This window comes from Gouania willdenowi, chromosome 13 (genome assembly GCF_900634775.1).
Source record: "Gouania willdenowi chromosome 13, fGouWil2.1, whole genome shotgun sequence".
Classification (NCBI taxonomy): Eukaryota; Metazoa; Chordata; class Actinopteri; order Blenniiformes; family Gobiesocidae; genus Gouania; species Gouania willdenowi.
The window spans coordinates 42,580,251-42,597,267 of NC_041056.1; the positions used below are offsets into that span (position 1 = coordinate 42,580,251).

A 17,017-nucleotide genomic window follows, 5' to 3' on the forward strand; every position below is an offset into this window, starting at 1 on the left:
TTGATCATCATGAACAGTGTCGGCAGCTTCCTTTTGCGCTACACAGTTTTTCTGTGACTGTGATTTGTCTGACGCTGCAATCTCCTCCTGTTAAAGAGCGGGCACGTAGTCAAGCTGCAATTACTTTGGTTAAGTGAATGTGTTCATATCCTGCTTCATAGTACAGCTGCTCTCTGACAGCGAATGTTTGGTTTGGTAAAGCTCATGGAGAGATATCAGGATATACTGATCTTGCTTCATAGTATAGGCCCTTAGTGTCAGTGTGTTGTTGTAACGTGTGTGTGTGCATGTGTGTGTGCGTGCTGTACAGCTTCTGCAGAGGTTGTATGATTGAGTGTACAGAGGACCACGCCTCAGTGGGAAATGCCTATATCGCTGTGGACTGGGACCCCACCGCCCTGCACCTGCGCTACCAGACCTCCCAGGAGAGGGTAGGTACACACAGGCTGAGTGTGCGCTCCTCACTGCTCCTCACCGCTCCTTGCTGTCTCGTGGTCAGATCGTGAAGGAGCACAGCAGCGTGGAACAGTCTCGACGAGCCCAGGCCGAACCCATCAGCCTGGACAGCTGCCTGAAGGCCTTCACCAGTGAGGAAGAGCTCGGTGAGGAAGAACTCTACTACTGCTCCAAGTGTAAGACTCACCGACTGGCCACCAAGAAGCTGGACCTGTGGAGGCTGCCCCCCATGCTGGTCAGTGGCCCCCCCTTCATATTTATCATCAAACTGTGACACGTTCAACCAGAGGTGTAAAGAGTACTGATATATCTACTCAAGTAGAAGTACTGTTACTTGATTGTAATTGTACTCAAGTACAAGTAAGTCATACATAAAATACTCAAGTAGTACTCAAAGTAAATGTTACTAGTTACTTTCATCCCCACGTTTATTGTTGGTAATAAATCTTGGTACACTTCCCTTACATACAGTAAACATCTCATGTAGAAACTTTAAAAGGAAGAGACACAATCTACCGCAATTGGAACTTAATTTATTTTCCACAAAGGCATCTTTATAAAGTAAAAGGTTTGTCAAAATGTACAATTATTTTTGAGATGAAATAATAATGAGATGAGATATCCCTTATTCGTACCACAAGGGATAATTAGCACTTTAGTTATATCCCCGTCCAAGAAACATGAAAAGACAATCACATATGACATTGGAGGACAGGAGCGGAGAGAACTGTAGGTCACCACGAAGGCAGCGCCTCGTTTTTTCCTAGATGAGAAGTGGAACAACATGAAATAAGAAGAGGGGAAAAAGGCAGGAAAAAACCTCGACACACACAGAAGCAATTAATCACAATTACAGCAAATCTCAAAGACACAGCACGTATGGTCGGGGGGAGGGGACTTGTGGAGGGCAGAATTTGATGCCGGCTGCTGAGGGGCGCACGCGTGTAGCACCCTACAGAGTTTGTTTCTCAGCATTAAATCCAATATGGTGGCCTTGTTCCGAGTGGTGGGCTTCTCCAAGTTTGATTCCAACCCCGGCAGATGATCCAAAGTAGCCTCCTGCTTACTTCTGAGTTTGTTTATCGCATGATTCTGAGTGTTGAGAGCCCTGCCCAATCCATCAGAAATAACTGGCAGTCGTCCCAAAACGGCTGCCGACGTAATCCGGACTTTGCGATAGGTCAGAAAACTGCCAGCTCCAATCAGCAGCATACCTGTTGCCATAATTCCAATTATGTATATGTCTTTCACGTCCTCCACAGAAAGGATGGACAAACACAACTCTCGCCACTTATCCCAGGAGTCCAACGTGTATCCCGCCTCAAATGTTCCGCTTGGACAGGTGGGCTCACCTCTGCCCGTTCTCTCTGTCGAAAAATGTTGGTCGATTGAATTGAGAGACCAGCTGATCAATTCCATAATTTTGGTTTTGGATAGAGTGGTGAGAGAGGCTCCTTTTAGATTCAGACAAGAAGACAGCACAAGACGAAGAAGCAGCAGCAGGTCAGATAAGGCAGGGAGAGCAAAGAGGTAAGCGTCCGCACTCACGCACGCGCATCAGCCGCCCGCATGCGTGAGTTATTATGGTTAGTGCTGTTTAGCCAGTCTGTGCATACGCAGCCGTCCCTCATTGGCCAGTTTAGGTGACATGATAGGTGCGCCACGTGACTTAAAGTTCTGTCAGTTTTATTTTAGCTCATTATTATTTTTAGTTACTCTGCTAACCTTTTGATTTTAGCCTTAAACCTATCCCTAACCCAGGAAATACCCTAAAATGTTTATTTTTTTTTTGCATATGTTTTTTTAAAGGTGGAATTTGTCGTGTTAAATATGTTAAAATCAAAAAATATATATGACAAAAGTGGGATTCGATTCCACGGAAGCAGAAGGAAGAATCCTTGAGTCAGGTGCCTTATACCAGAAACACTTACGATAATAATCGTGGAGCCATGTTGTGGACTCATCCACTCACAAAAAAGTTACATTCCTCTGTCTGAAGAAGCAGAATGTTTGTGATATGGTCGCTATTGGTCGTCAGCACAGCCGCCGCGCACATGGAGACGAAGGAGGAAGTGAAGTCTGTGACTCGCGATTTAAAGAAAGTTTGGGATCATGGGAATAATTTTAAATAACCATGAAGTATTAACTTAAATAACTTCTACCAGAACAAAAACGCTTTTAATATTGACCTTTTTTCAACCCAAACAAACTGCAACATAGTGACGTCATGAACCGGTGACCTGACCCGGAACCGGAAGAATTGTGCTCAATAAAAGTGAGGATCGCCACGGATTATATTCTCCGGGTGTCCCATTGTGCAGCGCAGAGGAATGTCGTCTACCGTGGTGTCACAGAGACACCTGTGGCTGACTCTGATGTTCCAGAGAGAGACCGGGCCGTTTACTTGGATGAGCCGGTATCAGCCATAGGTTTGTTTGGGCAATCACTTGATGCCATTCAGGCGTCATTAGTATTGCTACTTATTTACCGATAAATTGCTACTAATTTACCGGCAGCAATACGTTCAATAAAATAATTTTACCTCAGGTTTGCTTCGGGCTCGGGTCTACAATTTAAGTTAATGGGTCGGGCTCGGGTAGGGTCGGGCTTTATGCCCGTGGACCCGGGTCGGGCTGGATTTTTTGGGCCCGATTTATCCTCTACCACTCACTGCCCACCTTTCCAGGTGGCGCGCATGCACACTCTCCCCTTGGGTAGAGAGGACCGTTGCTATGGGTTACAGTTCCGGGTCAGACCTCCACGCTTCACTTCCAGAGTCTTGCGTGCACCTTGTCCTCCAGCAGTGCCAAATAAGCCACTGTGCATCTTTACGCATTAGTGTGTTCCTTTTTACAGCTACAGGTGTTGCAGCCAATTGATCGTCAGTTTTGCACAATGATCATGTGATTTTGATGACAATTATTATTATTATTATTATTATTAATATAAAACAGTCACTCACTCCCTGTGGGCGTCAGTATTATTTTTTCCTCCTCCGTTTTTGCAAATGCATCTTTCAAATAATATGTATTGTGAAATGTTCAATATGTTCGATTATTTCACACAAATTCTATAAATTTCACAGAGCTGTCTTTAATTTTATCCTTCTCCTGTTGGTGTCAAGAGTTTCCCGTTCCTCATGATTTTGTGTGTACGGTAGGGTCAGAGCTGCCGTGTACACAAAATCATTGGAAACATTATCTCACTTTCTTTTGTATGTATGCAGCGTTTATAAATGAGGCTTGAACCGGAAACCCTCTGATTACAAGGCCAGCGTCCTTAACCACTAGGCCACCACTCTACATGCCTCTATGATGGGATGGGGGGCTCTCTGCGACGGAGCAGCAGTGAGAGGACTCTGGACCTCAGTACAGAGCTGGCAGCTTTCTTGGCCCTGAAGTATTTTTGTTCTGTGCTAGCAGAACAACATCTTCTGATCAGAACGGACAACACTACAGTGGTCTCTTACATAAACAGGCATGGGGGGACACGATCACTTCCCCTGCTAAAACTGTCTCTCTCTCTGTTGATGTGGTGCAGTGTTCATTTTCTGTCTCTGAGAGCCATTCATGTTCCAGGATGCCTGAAGCTGGGAGCAGACATTCTCTCCAGAGGGGGTCCCCTTGTGAGAGAGTGGAGATTGCACCCTGTGATAGTGGCTCAGATATGGGTTTGCTTTGGCAGGGCAGAGGTGGACCTCTTTGCTTCCAGGTCAAAAACGCCCACTGCCCCCTGTTCTTTTCCATAACAGACCACAATGCACCTCTGGGGATGGATGCGCTAGCGCACCCATGGCCCAACACACTCCTGTATGTATTTCCCTCAGAGGAAATTATACTAAATTGTCCATATCTCTAAAAGTATTCATCAGATCAAACTAAACATTTACAGTGTGAATATTGAATAGTTAAGGAATTGGTAGATATTTATGATTTTTTTTTTTTTAGGCCAAAGTGTTCTGAACGTGTTTAAATGACACTGAATGACCCTCCTTTGATCTTAAGAAAAACTGTTGTGTGTTTTTCACCTCCTCAGATCGTCCACCTCAAACGCTTCCAATTTGTAAACGGTCGATGGATCAAATCCCAAAAGATTGTAAAGTTCCCACGGGAAAGTTTTGACCCAAGCGCCTTCTTGGCTCCTCGAGATGTAGAGCAGCACTGTTTGTCCTCCCGCAGTGAGAGTGAGGACCTGCTGAGGGTGGGGGCAGATCACCTGTCCTCCATCTCTGCTCCTGCTGGTTTTTGTAACCTCCCCAAAGGTAAATCCCAGAGCTTTAGCTGTTCTAGGTTCTTCTGGGAGGATTAAAAGCATCATGGTTCTGCTCTTTCCCCACCAGCCTCCCCCGCTTCCAGCAGGAAGTCCGCACCATCCCTCAGTCGGACCAGCAGTCCCTCAGGGAGCCCCAGGACCAGCAGCCTGGGCCTTAGAACGGGCTGCCTACGGCTGCCCCAGCTGGGCAGCAGACAGCGTCTGTCCAACAGTAAAGAGAACCTGGAAACTCCTCCTGAGCCTGAAGCTGATGCTGGAGCTGAAGCTGAGCAGCAGCTGGACAGAGAAGCTGGAACCATCCTGGGAGAACCTCCAGTCTCAGAGTCCTCCTGTGGGACGGAGGCCTCCAGCAGCCACTGTGACGTAGTCCTGATGAACGGAGACACCCACGACCTGAGCTCAGATTGCAGCACAGAGAGCAGCGTGGAGCCAGACGCTCTACTACACCCCAGGGTGGAGCCAGACGCTCTACTACACCCCAGGGTGGAGCCAGACGCTCTACTACACCCCAGGGTGGAGCCAGACACTCTACTACGCCCCAGAGACAACACGGGCCTCCATGGCATCTACAACCTCTATGCAATATCAGTACGTCATCACATGGCTACACCTCATAACTCCTATGTTTAAAACGCTACCTGTGATTCATTCAAACTAGGGTTGGGGTCATTTACATTTTTCAATTACAATTACGACTTCAATTATCCATGTTCAATTACAACTTAATTATGGTTACAATGACTGGCCTTTTTCCTCAATTATTCTTAAAATTCTTTATTTCCCACTGAAAGTCATTTACAATTACGTTCTAAATTACTAAAGTTCAATTACAATTAATCACAATTACTGAGCCTCTAATGATAAAGGGTCAGTTTGACCCATGTCTTCAATCAGCTGTAAAATACACTAATAAATATTATCTATCATCTATGGCTATGTTCACACTGCAGGACTTAATGCTCAAATCCATTTTTTTTGCCCGTGTTCGACCTGTATTTGATGTTTATGGCAGTCTGAACGACTTAAATCAACATATCCAGATATAACGACATATCCAGGTGTGTACAAACAGAGCAGCAGCTCTCAACGTCTTCTCCATGTCTGTTTAATCACTGCCTCTCACGGGAGATATGACGTTATTTCTTTCCAAAACGAGGAAGTGAGCAGAAACGGCAGCATTACCACACCCACTTCCTGACAAAAAGTAAGGAAGTGGGTGTGGCTTATCACCAGGCTAATCCAACTATTGACATTTTAAACTTTTTAGTTTTTCAAAGTTAAAGAATGGCTCAGTAATTGTTATGAATTGAATTTGAACTTTAGTAATTGACCTACAGAGGAAAAGCAATAATAGTAATTTATTTGTAATTGTAAAAAATGTCACCATAATCATAATAGTTGTAATTGGTAATTGAAGATGTAATTGTAATTTTAAAAATGTAATTGACCCCAACCCTGGTTTGTAAACAACTTTCAATCCATGAAAACAGCAGAAATGTTTTAGTAACACACGAGAATCCGAACCAAACTAGCTGCAGTTGATGTCCTTAAATTAGTTTATTTATTTCTGCTTTTACAGCCTTCCCTACTGAGAATTGGCTTTATATTTGGACGTACTATAGATTTCTGTATTTAAAACATCATTTATTGTCACTCAGTATCAAATATATACAAAATATCACATCATCTGTAACCACTAAGGGTCCGACTTCAATCTGAACAAAAATTACATTAAAATGTGTTATGGGTTTGTGCTTTTCAAAGAAAGTGGCGAGGGCTTAATAGGTTAAAGGAGCTCTTTTACAGTCCAGGACTGTAGCTATTTGAGCATCTAAAGCTGAACTGAAGACGTTCCACCTCTTTTTTTCACATGTCTAGTTGTTCTGATGTCAGACTGTTTATTGATCATGTGATCAACCACCTGTGATTATTTTCTCCTCAGTGCCATTCAGGAATCCTGGGAGGAGGACACTATGTGACGTATGCCAAAAACCCCAATGACAAATGGTACTGCTACAATGACAGCAGCTGTAAGGTGAGAACCACATGGACTCAACCTTTTACCCAGCATGCTTTGGGCTGTGGGAGAAGAAACAGTCAGAATCAGAATATCAACATGTGCTCATTTAATCCATAAAACTCAGAGACATTTTTCATTCTCACATTTTCGGAGACCCTCCATTGTGCTACTGACTAAACTTCTTGTTAACTTCAAAATAAGAGCCCTATTTACAAAAGACAAAAAACTAATGGAAGACAAGAAGAGATGCTTTTATTTTGAAAAGGGGATGTTTGCTTTTTAGCTTGAAGCCGGTCCGAGGACCATTTTACATTGAGCTCCCAATGCATCATGGGACGGTTGAGTATGACTAATATAACTTAGTTTGAGTAGTACGTTAGTATGACATTTACAACAAAGCCCGAAAGCACACAAAATAACAGAAAAATACTCTGACAGAAAATTTGGACTAAACAAAATGACAAAAAAATACACAAAATGATTGGAAAAGGATACAGAAATACACAAGGACAGAAAAATGCCTCTATACTGGCTAACTATAGACCAATCAGAACCTTCCATTCATAGCTCAGATCATTGAGAAGGTGGTCTTCAACCAACTGAGTCAATTCTTAACATTCAACAAAATATTTGAATAATTTCAGTCAGGTTTTGGTTCTCATCACATCACAGAAACTGCTCTGATCAAAGTGATCAATGACATAAGGTTGAACACTGATTCAGGAAAAGTATCTGTTCTCATTCTGTTGGATCTAAGTCTGCATTTGACACTGTAGATCATACAAATTTGTTGCACAGATTGTAAACATGGGTTGGACTAAATGTTAAAGTAATGGTTTAAGTTCTACTTGGAGGAGCGAAGCTATTTTGTAAGCATTGTAAACTTTGAATCTGACAGATTACCAATGTCCTGTGGGGTTCCTCAGGGATCTGTTCTTGGACCCCTTCTGTTTAGCCTTTATATGCTTCCTTTAGGACAAATTTTACAGAACTGTAAGGTTGATTATCAGAGCTACGCAGATGACACACAACTATATCTATCACTGAACCCAGATGACTATGGTCCCATTGAGGTGTTGTGTGACTGTTTAGAAAAAGTAAACTGATGGATGAGTGAAAACTTCCTTCAACTAAACCATGACAAGATGGAGGTGATTGTCTTTGGTAACAAGGAAAAGAGGACTGCTGTCAGCAAGTATCTGAGTCTGGATCTTTAGAAGATAAAGACCAAGTCAAAAACCTTGGTGTTCTGATTGACTCAGATCTGACATTCAGCATCAGATCAAATCTATCACAAAAACATCTTCTACCACCTAAAGAACATCTCCAGAGTGAAAGGTTTAATGACTCAGAAAGATCAGGAGAAACTGGTCCATGCTTTTATCTCCAGCAGACTGGACTATTGTAATGGTCTTCATCAAACATCTACAGCTGGTTCTGCTGCTGGTTATTAATGTGTGAATGGGTTTGGTCCAGAATACATCAGTGAGATGTTAGTCAGGTATGAACCCAGCAGGTCTCTGAGATCTATGGACACAGGTCAGATAGTGGAGCCCAGAGCTCACAGTAACCATGGTGATGCTGTGTTTAGTTGTTATGCTGCAAAGAAGTGGAACAAACTGCAGCAGAGCTGAAGTCAGCATCACATGTGAACATTTTTAAATCAAAGTTAAAGGAACTTTTTTTCTCTACTGCATATGATTGAGAGAGATTTATGGTCATGTTGATGATGTCATGATGATTTTACTGATGATTTTAATTGATTTTACTGATGATTTTAATTGATTTTACTGATGATTTTAAATGTTCTTATTGATTTTAAACAATTGAATGTTTTATCATGTAAAGCACATTGAGTTGCCTTGTGTATGAAATTCGCTATACAAATAAATTTGCCTTGCCTTACGTTAGGATGAGTATGAGTAGTAGGGGTTGAACGACTTTATAATTTTAACGGTTAGGGCTGAGTATTGGCAAGGATGTTGCAATACGATACGTATCACCATACTTGGGTTACGATGCGATATTATCACGATATTCTACCATGTTAATATCAAAATTAAACGTAGAGATGAAAAATCAAGTTGCTGTATATGTTCATCAGAAAATATTGATCATTCAGACAAATTGAGTCAAAACTGATTGCTTCAAAACATTATTTGTTTTTAGTGTTTTTGCATATTTTCACTTAGAAAAAAGAAAATACAGTGTTACACACTGTCATCATAAAATAAGGTTACTGATAATGCACAAAAATAATAAACAATACATTGCAACACATTAAAAGCATTGTAACCACCACTGAAATATTGCACAAATACACAAAAATATTGATTAAATGTACAAAATAAATTAATTAATAAATTTAAACTACAAAAAAATCAATTCAAAATCGGCACCCAAAAAATCACGATATATCGTGAAATCAATTTTTTTTCACACTTCTATTAAAGGCCGACTTTATGTGCATACTAGTCGATGACTTCACCAGGAGCCGCAGCCGAGTGTCGGTGTTGTGCCAAAATCTGTGACCCAAAAAAATCTCTGACCGCAGGTGGTGACAGTTCCAACCCCTGCAGCTTCTGGGTGGACATTTACTCCCCCTTAAACACGTTTGTAATTCTACTCCAGTCTGCATGTCATGTTTAAGGGGGAGTAAATAGCAACCTAATAGCTACAGAGAGGTTTAGCACTCTTCTTCTCTACCGCCGAGAAGCCACAGCAGTCAGATTTTTTCGGGTCAGATTATGGCACAACACCGGCTGAAGGAAGCTGAAGCTACTGTAAAAACAGCCCAAAAAAAGTCTAAACGCCCGGTTCTGAGGAAGCCTCGGGGCTTAACAGTTAGTGTAGACTCACGGTAGGTGAAGCAGCAGTGTTTCTGGGTTTACTTAGCTTCTATAGCATGTTCCGTATCCCAGGGGCTGGCTGTGTTGTGCCGAAGTTTGTAGCTTTAGTTTCCTTCAGCCGGTGTTGTGCCATAATCTGACCCGAAAAAATCTGACCGCTGTGGCTTCTCGGCGGTAGAGAAGAAGAGTGCTAAACCTCTTTGTAGCTATTAAGTTGCTATTTACTCCCCCTTAAACATGACGCTCTGGTAGGTGAAGTAAATGCAGACTGGAGAAGAATTATAAACGTGTTTAAGGGGGAGTAAATGTCCGCCGAGAAGCTGCAGGGGTTGGAACTGTCACCACCTGAGATCACAGATTTTTTCGGGTCACAGATTTTGGCACTACAGTGGTCCCCCGCTAATGGAGCCTCTGTCCTGCGCTGCTGATGTTTTCCAGATCTGCTTAATACACAGACATGTAACCACTACAGCTAACGTTAGCATGAATATTAGCTGTAGTATCTGCCTACCAGCTGCAGTTTGAGTATAAACAAGGAAGGAGTGAGAAACACTTGATGTTTGCAGTGTTGCGCCGCCATCTTGGGCAAAAGTCAGGTACTGCAACTAGTCGGCGTCACGTGGACAGAGTCTCGAGACAACACTAAAGTTGACTGATCGACTAGTCTGTTCAACCCCTAATGAGTAGTACATTAGTATGGGTAGTACACGAGTATGAGTAGTATGTTAGTATGAGTTGTAAGTTAGCGTGAGTAGTACGTTAGTGTGAGCAGTACGTTAGTGTGAGCAGTACTTTAGTGTGAGCAGTACGTTAGGGTGAGCAGTACGTTAGTGTGAGCAGTACGTTAGGGTGAGCAGTACGTTAGTGTGAGCAGTACGTTAGGGTGAGCAGTACGTTAGGGTGAGCAGTACGTTAGGGTGAGCAGTACGTTAGTGTGAGCAGTACGTTAGCGTGAGCAGTACGTTAGCGTGAGCAGTACGTTAGGATGACATCATCAATGTGGCCTCTTTCTGTCTTCAGGAAGTGAATTCTGATGAGATCGACACAGACTCCGCCTACATCCTGTTCTATGAGCAGCAGGGCGTCGACTACTCCCAGTTCCTGCCAAAGGTGGAGGGAAAGAAGATGGCCGACACCAGCAGCATGGACGAGGACTTTGAGTCGGATTATAAGAAGTACTGTGTGCTGCAGTGAGAGGAGGAGGAGTCAGAGCAAAGGAGGTGGAGTCAGCGCGGAGAAGGACGCGCCGCAGCACTTTCTACACTTGATCGCAAACGGAGACAAGTGAAAGCACTAAACATGTGTGCACTTTACTGAGCCTGATGACACACACACACACACACACACACACACACACACACACACGGACGTGCTGCACACATTAGTACCAGTGCTCCCAGAAAAACGTCATGAGGGAAAACAGACGTCCTACCTCATCGCATCCCACAGTATTATAATTTCTACCTGTGAAGGGACACATTTCAGGAACACACACACACACACAGACACACAGACAGGTGTGTGTGTGTGTTTTTGTGTGTGTGAGGACTCCCACAGGAACACAATCAGGCAGGAAATTGGGCAACTAAAGCAACCAAAAGTTGCTTTAGTTGCCAAAAAGACATGTTGAGTTTTATCTGAGCAGAGGCTGGTGCCATCATTTCCCTCCTCATCCTCTACACACACTTTTACTATTATTAATGTTTTAATGAAACGTTCACACACACACACACACACACTTGATGTGTGTGTGACGGAAGATGGAGCTGTGATCAAACGCTGAGGAACTCTCTGATTGGTTGAAGCTCTGTGAGCTCAGCAGGGAAATTAAAATGTTCTGTGATCAAACTCTGAGTTCAGTCACATTTCAAAACTCCTCCCTCAGCATTTTTAACTGAGACGTCTCTACATCAAAAAAGACTAATTTCATTCTTTTTTTTAATTTTAATTCAAATTCATTTCTACGCATTTCAAAGTGTCACTCACTGATGATTTTGTCTCCTTTCCTTGATCTTTAGAAAAGTCTCTCCTGTGGTTTAAAGGATCCTCCACTGTTCTAAACGTTCTTATTAGTAGATCTATGTCTAATAAACACATTATAACGCACCATATTTATTTAATTGCCTTTTAAAACAGGACTATTTTATAGTTTTAGAGCCTGTGTTCCTCCATCTTGAAATCATGTGATTGATGATGTCACACGGCCCAACTGCCTGTAAACATCCATTGTTTTCTATTGGAGTGAAACATTCAGCCTGATTTATAGATTATTTAGTAGATTTTTCAGTCAAAATAACAACTTGTGCCGGTTTTAGTTTCTCTCAGAAATCACTAAAATTTAAGATGTCGATGTAAACCTCTCATCTACAGAAAGACGAGGAACACAGGCTCTAAAACTGTAAAGTAGTCCTTTTTTTAAAAGGTAATTAAATAAATATGGTGCATAATAATGTGTTAGATACATAGATCTACTAATAAGGACATTTAATTTGTAAAAACAGGATCCCTTTAACATCAGCCTGACCAAACATGTGGTCTTTAAACATGTTGATGACCAACACGTCGTGAAAATGACTGAAGATACAAAGGTGTGTGTGTGCGTGTGAGAAACAAGCATCACTAACAGTGCATTTTTTTCAACAAATGGAAATGTGCAGTAAAGTGCTATTTATGCCCCACCCACCCACCCACCCACCCATCCGACCGACCACCCGTGCGTGCGTACGTGTTGGCAGTGCAATCGACTACTGATCGTCCGTCTGTGTCTGTCGGCTCTTTTTTTATTTAAGTGTATTTCTGTTTAATCTCAACCAGATGTATTAATTTAAATTTTTTTGTAAAGTGGCGTTGCACTGACATTAAAAGCATGTACATAAAGATGTGTTTTGTAAATAAGCCAATGAAACTGTATTTGAATATTGACCTGTAAAAACATCCTGTACTTGTATATGGAGTAAAACTAGTGATCTGTAACAGAATACTTAAGTAACTACAATAAATCCTGCAGCGCAAATGATGCCAGACGACAAATATTTTGTCATGTTTCCTCTTAACAACCAACTTTTACATCCACTGAATATATCTGCTGACTTTCAGATAACCTTGACCTTCATTTTGCTCTTAAACGACCTTTGATTCATGAAAACCCATTTTCACTTTGGAAAGGTCAAAGGTCTAAACCAGGGATTCTCAACCTTGGGGTGAGGGCCCCATTAGGGGTCACAAGACACTGGGAGAGGGTCTCCAGAAACCTTCAAGAAATATATTTTTTTTTTTTTTTGAACAATTTGAGCCCATTTTTGCTTATTTTTACAATTTTTCTGCAACTAAAGCAAACACCATATTTTAACCTGTTTTCATCACTTTTTCTTGCCATATTTTTGCTCCTTTTAATGTATTTTTGCAACATTACTCCCATTTCTGACACTTCAAGTCACATTTAAATGTCTTTTTTGCCCTTCCTCCCCTCGATACAGCATCTTTTAAGCCAATAATGACACTTTTTGTCAATGGACTTTTTGTCCATTCTAATTGGCAACTTTTAACCACTTTCTGTGGTTTTTAAAATCCCGTTTCACCTCCTTTTCCACCATTTTTGGTCACTTTGAACCATTTTATTTCTGATTAAAACCAGGATTTCCATCTTTAAGATGACTATAATAATAATAATAAACTTCCTGGATAACAGTGGATATTATTCAGATGAATAAATAAATGTGGTTATCACACGTTAGTATTCAGCCAAATTATTTGTTAAAGGCTTCATGGATCATTTTGTCTTAATTATTTATGAATTTCCTTTAGTTTTTTTCATTCTGGGTAAGTAACAAACCTGGCTAGTGTAACGGGAAGATTAAATAATCTTTTTATTCAGATTAAAATGAACTACAAAGAATTGGTTGGAGCTGCATCGACTGAGCAACATGTCCTAATTATTTTACCAATAATAATGTAAACTCCACAAAGCAGTTATTTAAAAAAAGAACAGTCACTGATTCATCTGTTTGATATGAATTCATTGATTTTTCTATCTTCTGTGTATGCCATCAATACTTATCATAGAGACACTTCCTGCTCCACACACACACACACACAGTGTGTATTAATGTTTAACTCTCATATTATTCTTGGGGTCATTTTGACCCTTTCTTTGTTTATCATTGTGAAAATAATTTACTTATTTTTTTTGCTTCTTATGTCATGTCTTTGATGGGTACAATTGATTAAACGTAAAATTTTCATGATGTTTTTTCAATGTTCACCCCAAATTAAAAAAAGATTTGAATTAATTAATTTTAAGATCCAGCTGCAGCAAAGGTCAAAGGTCATATAGTCACCACAACCAATAGGGTTCATCCTGTGGTTCTCATTAATGTTGTCAGAACATTTGAGAAGATTTGGATGAAAACTTTTCAAGATTAATTCATTCTAATGTAAAAGTTTGTAGCTCATTGACTAAAACTGACAGCTATAGCAATCAATCAATCTTTATTGATTAGTGATGTCATGAGACGAGACTAACGTTAATTGTTATTCCCCTAGAAAACTTTTTAACACCTCTTCATCTTTTTCTTTGGCCATTTTGCAACTTCTTTAGTTTTTGCCCTTTTTTAAACAATTGACACTTTTTTCAGATTTAAGTTTCCTTTTTCTAATAATTTTCCTTTTTCCTATTTTAACGTTCTTTTTGACACTTATACAATTTTTGTCCTTTCTTTAACCATTTTTGCCACTTTTCATCCAAATGAACTAACTTTTGCCCAATAAATACCACTTGTTTCCATTTTTCCTACATTTTTGCCTTTTTTATTGTTTGCCACATTTTTCCCGTTAAAGCAACACTTTCACATCACAGACCACCTGGTTGCTCTTTTTTTGCCATTTTACCCATTTTAGTCACTTTTCACTCTTTTCTTTACTGATCGTTGGTCATTGATTCAAGAATAAAATGTGTTGGTCATTATCACACACGCACACACGCACGCACGCACACACACACACACACACACACACACACACACACACACACACACACACACACACACACACACACACACACACACACACACACACACACACACACACACACACGCACACACACACACACACGCACACACACACACACACACACACACACACACACACACACACACACACACACACTCTCTCTTCATCTCTTCTTCTTGCTGCTCTTTGCTCCAGGGCTGTAAGCAGAGGACAGCAGCATGGTGAGCAGCAGCAGCACAGGGACTAGCAGGTACGGAGCGTAGATGGAAACCAGTAACCAGCGTTCTCTGGGGGTTTGGGGACCAGAGGGGGGCTCGATGGGGAACGGGTAGAACAGGATGTGGGCTAAGATGGGAACCAGTGTGGTGGCCACATGTGTGGAGTAGATGATGGAGGGGGTTCTGATCCACTGACACCCACCTGAGAGGAAGACAAACAGTAAGTTACGTTATATTATTATGTTATATTGTCATCAATAGAATGATATTAAAATCCCACGACTCAAAGCATGTGGTCTCAGCCAGGGTTGAGGTCAATTACATTTTTTAATTACAATTACGTCTTCAATTAATATTTACGGTGTGGACGTCTGAGCCTATTTGTCTCACACACACATTAACTACGTACAGTATGTGTGTGACATAGAACTGTAACATGGTTCACCAGGGTTGCGTTTAATGAAATTGTAATTGACAGTTTTCATATAATTTCCAAGCCAATTACATTCACAAAGTGAATTATCTGAACTCAATTTCAATGTAATTATAATTACAACAGCAACATAAATGACTCATACTTTCTTTCAAACCTATAATAAAGCAGCAGTGTGTATTATGTCACCTATTTACAGTAATAACTCTTTATGGATCTATATTCGCATTCATTCAAAACTAACTTTTTTATTTAATAACTCATATAGAGAATAATAAGTTGTTTGAATGTGATACATAATGTGTGTAATATTAATGTTTATATTATACATATAGGGTAAAAATAAGCAACAAATGGGCTTTAATTGTTCAAAAAACATTTGTAGTTCAAAGGCATCTGACGACTCCCTCACAGTGTCTTGCGACCCGAAATGGAGTCCTGACCCAAAGGTTGAGAACCCCCAGCCGTCCTGAGCAGTGTTACGTATACCTCTGAGGAAGGCGTAGGCTGCTACAGGGAAGAAGGGCAGCTGGAACAGGACCTCACACAGGATGAAGGAGCGGAACCAGGGGGGGGGGTCCAGGACCAGGGGGTCTTTGAAGCCCTCAGCGTACCACCGCAGGACCTCCTTCAGCTGTAGACACAGGGCCGCACCTCAGTTTGAAAACCGTGTGTGTGTGTATCAGGGTTGAGGTCAATTCCATTTTTCAATTACAATTACATGTTTAATTACCCATGTTGAATTACAATTAAATTTCCCAGCATTTTTTCCAATTACAATTAAATTACAATAATTTTTTTATCCTCAGAAAGTCAATTACAATTACGTTATCAATTACTAAAGTTCAATTAACAATTAATCTGAGCCTGAAAGAAATAACATTCCTCTTGTGTTAGCTTTCTGTTAGCATCTCTAATGCTAACGGGTCCTAAATCAGCTGTAAAATTAAATATCTATCATCTAATTTATTTTCTATCTATTGATTACATTGTTAGGCTTCCTAATCAATGAACATATTGGCTTTAATATTTTTGGTTTGGGCGTCTGAGCCTTGTTTGTGTCAGTTTAAACATAGATTTCAATGTTTTTAATGGTAAAAGCTTGATATGAAACATATTTATATAATTAACTATTATTAATGTGTAGAACTGTACATATAGAACTTAAATTTTAAATGACAATTGGAATTTAATTGTGATTACGACAGCAACATATTTTTAAACTTCCACAATTACGCTATAATTGTAATTCATTATCAATTACAAAATTACAATTATAATTCACCCCAACCCTGGTGTGAGTGTCACTCACCTGCTGTGGAAACACGTGACCCGGAAGCAGAGCCTGGACGTCAATAAATAAAGTGATAGGAATGTGAGAGGCGAAATATAAGAAAAAGATGAGTTCTAACGCTCTTAGAGTCATATTTAGTGTCAAATAAAACACTTTAAACACTTTGAAACACGGTAAAACACGGACAGGGCGGTGATGCGTTCAAAGTCCAACCGTTCACAGTAGGGGCGTGTCTAACACTCAGCGAGTCTGGGCGTTCCTTTGAACGCACCATCATGACGTCATCAGGGGGTGTGCCAAGCATCATTTCAAACAGTGTTTCTCAACCTTTTTTTAAGCCAACATTCATCTTTTTATTTAAAAAATTCACCAACCAAAAATGAAACTTTGTAGCCTGTATTTAATATACGGTCATAATTCATATTTGTTCTTTCTAATAAATGAACAATATGAAGTCATTGTTATTGT

General features: G+C 40.7%; 2 protein-coding genes across 6 annotated transcripts in view; one reads left to right on the top strand and one right to left on the bottom strand.

Annotated features, from left to right (window-relative positions):
• usp32 (ubiquitin specific peptidase 32) overlaps positions 1-11,751 on the top strand; it is a 75,265-nt gene extending 63,514 nt beyond the window's left edge. For 4 of the 5 annotated variants that reach the window (XM_028464087.1, XM_028464089.1, XM_028464090.1 and 1 more), the window contains exons 29-34: positions 311-431; positions 500-691; positions 4,492-4,717; positions 4,796-5,316; positions 6,671-6,763; positions 10,618-11,751. In XM_028464087.1, the coding sequence (XP_028319888.1) occupies positions 311-431; positions 500-691; positions 4,492-4,717; positions 4,796-5,316; positions 6,671-6,763; positions 10,618-10,791 (1,327 nt within the window). In that variant the 3' untranslated portion in view covers positions 10,792-11,751. Of the gene's footprint in view, positions 1-310; positions 432-499; positions 692-1,718; positions 1,799-1,893; positions 1,987-4,145; positions 4,266-4,491; positions 4,718-4,795; positions 5,317-6,670; positions 6,764-10,617 lie in introns of those variants that run through there. The other variant, XM_028464092.1, reaches the window with a different exon arrangement.
• A 2,561-nt stretch (positions 11,752-14,312) lies between these two features.
• Positions 14,313-16,780, bottom strand: tmem97 (transmembrane protein 97). Its single transcript, XM_028465306.1, has 3 exons — positions 16,568-16,780; positions 15,745-15,889; positions 14,313-15,024 (listed from the first exon to the last, which is right to left on the bottom strand). Exons 1-3 carry the CDS (start codon positions 16,679-16,681, stop codon positions 14,768-14,770), a joined length of 516 nt encoding a protein of 171 aa, XP_028321107.1. The 5' UTR covers positions 16,682-16,780; the 3' UTR covers positions 14,313-14,767.
• Between the last annotated feature and the right edge of the window lie 237 nt (positions 16,781-17,017).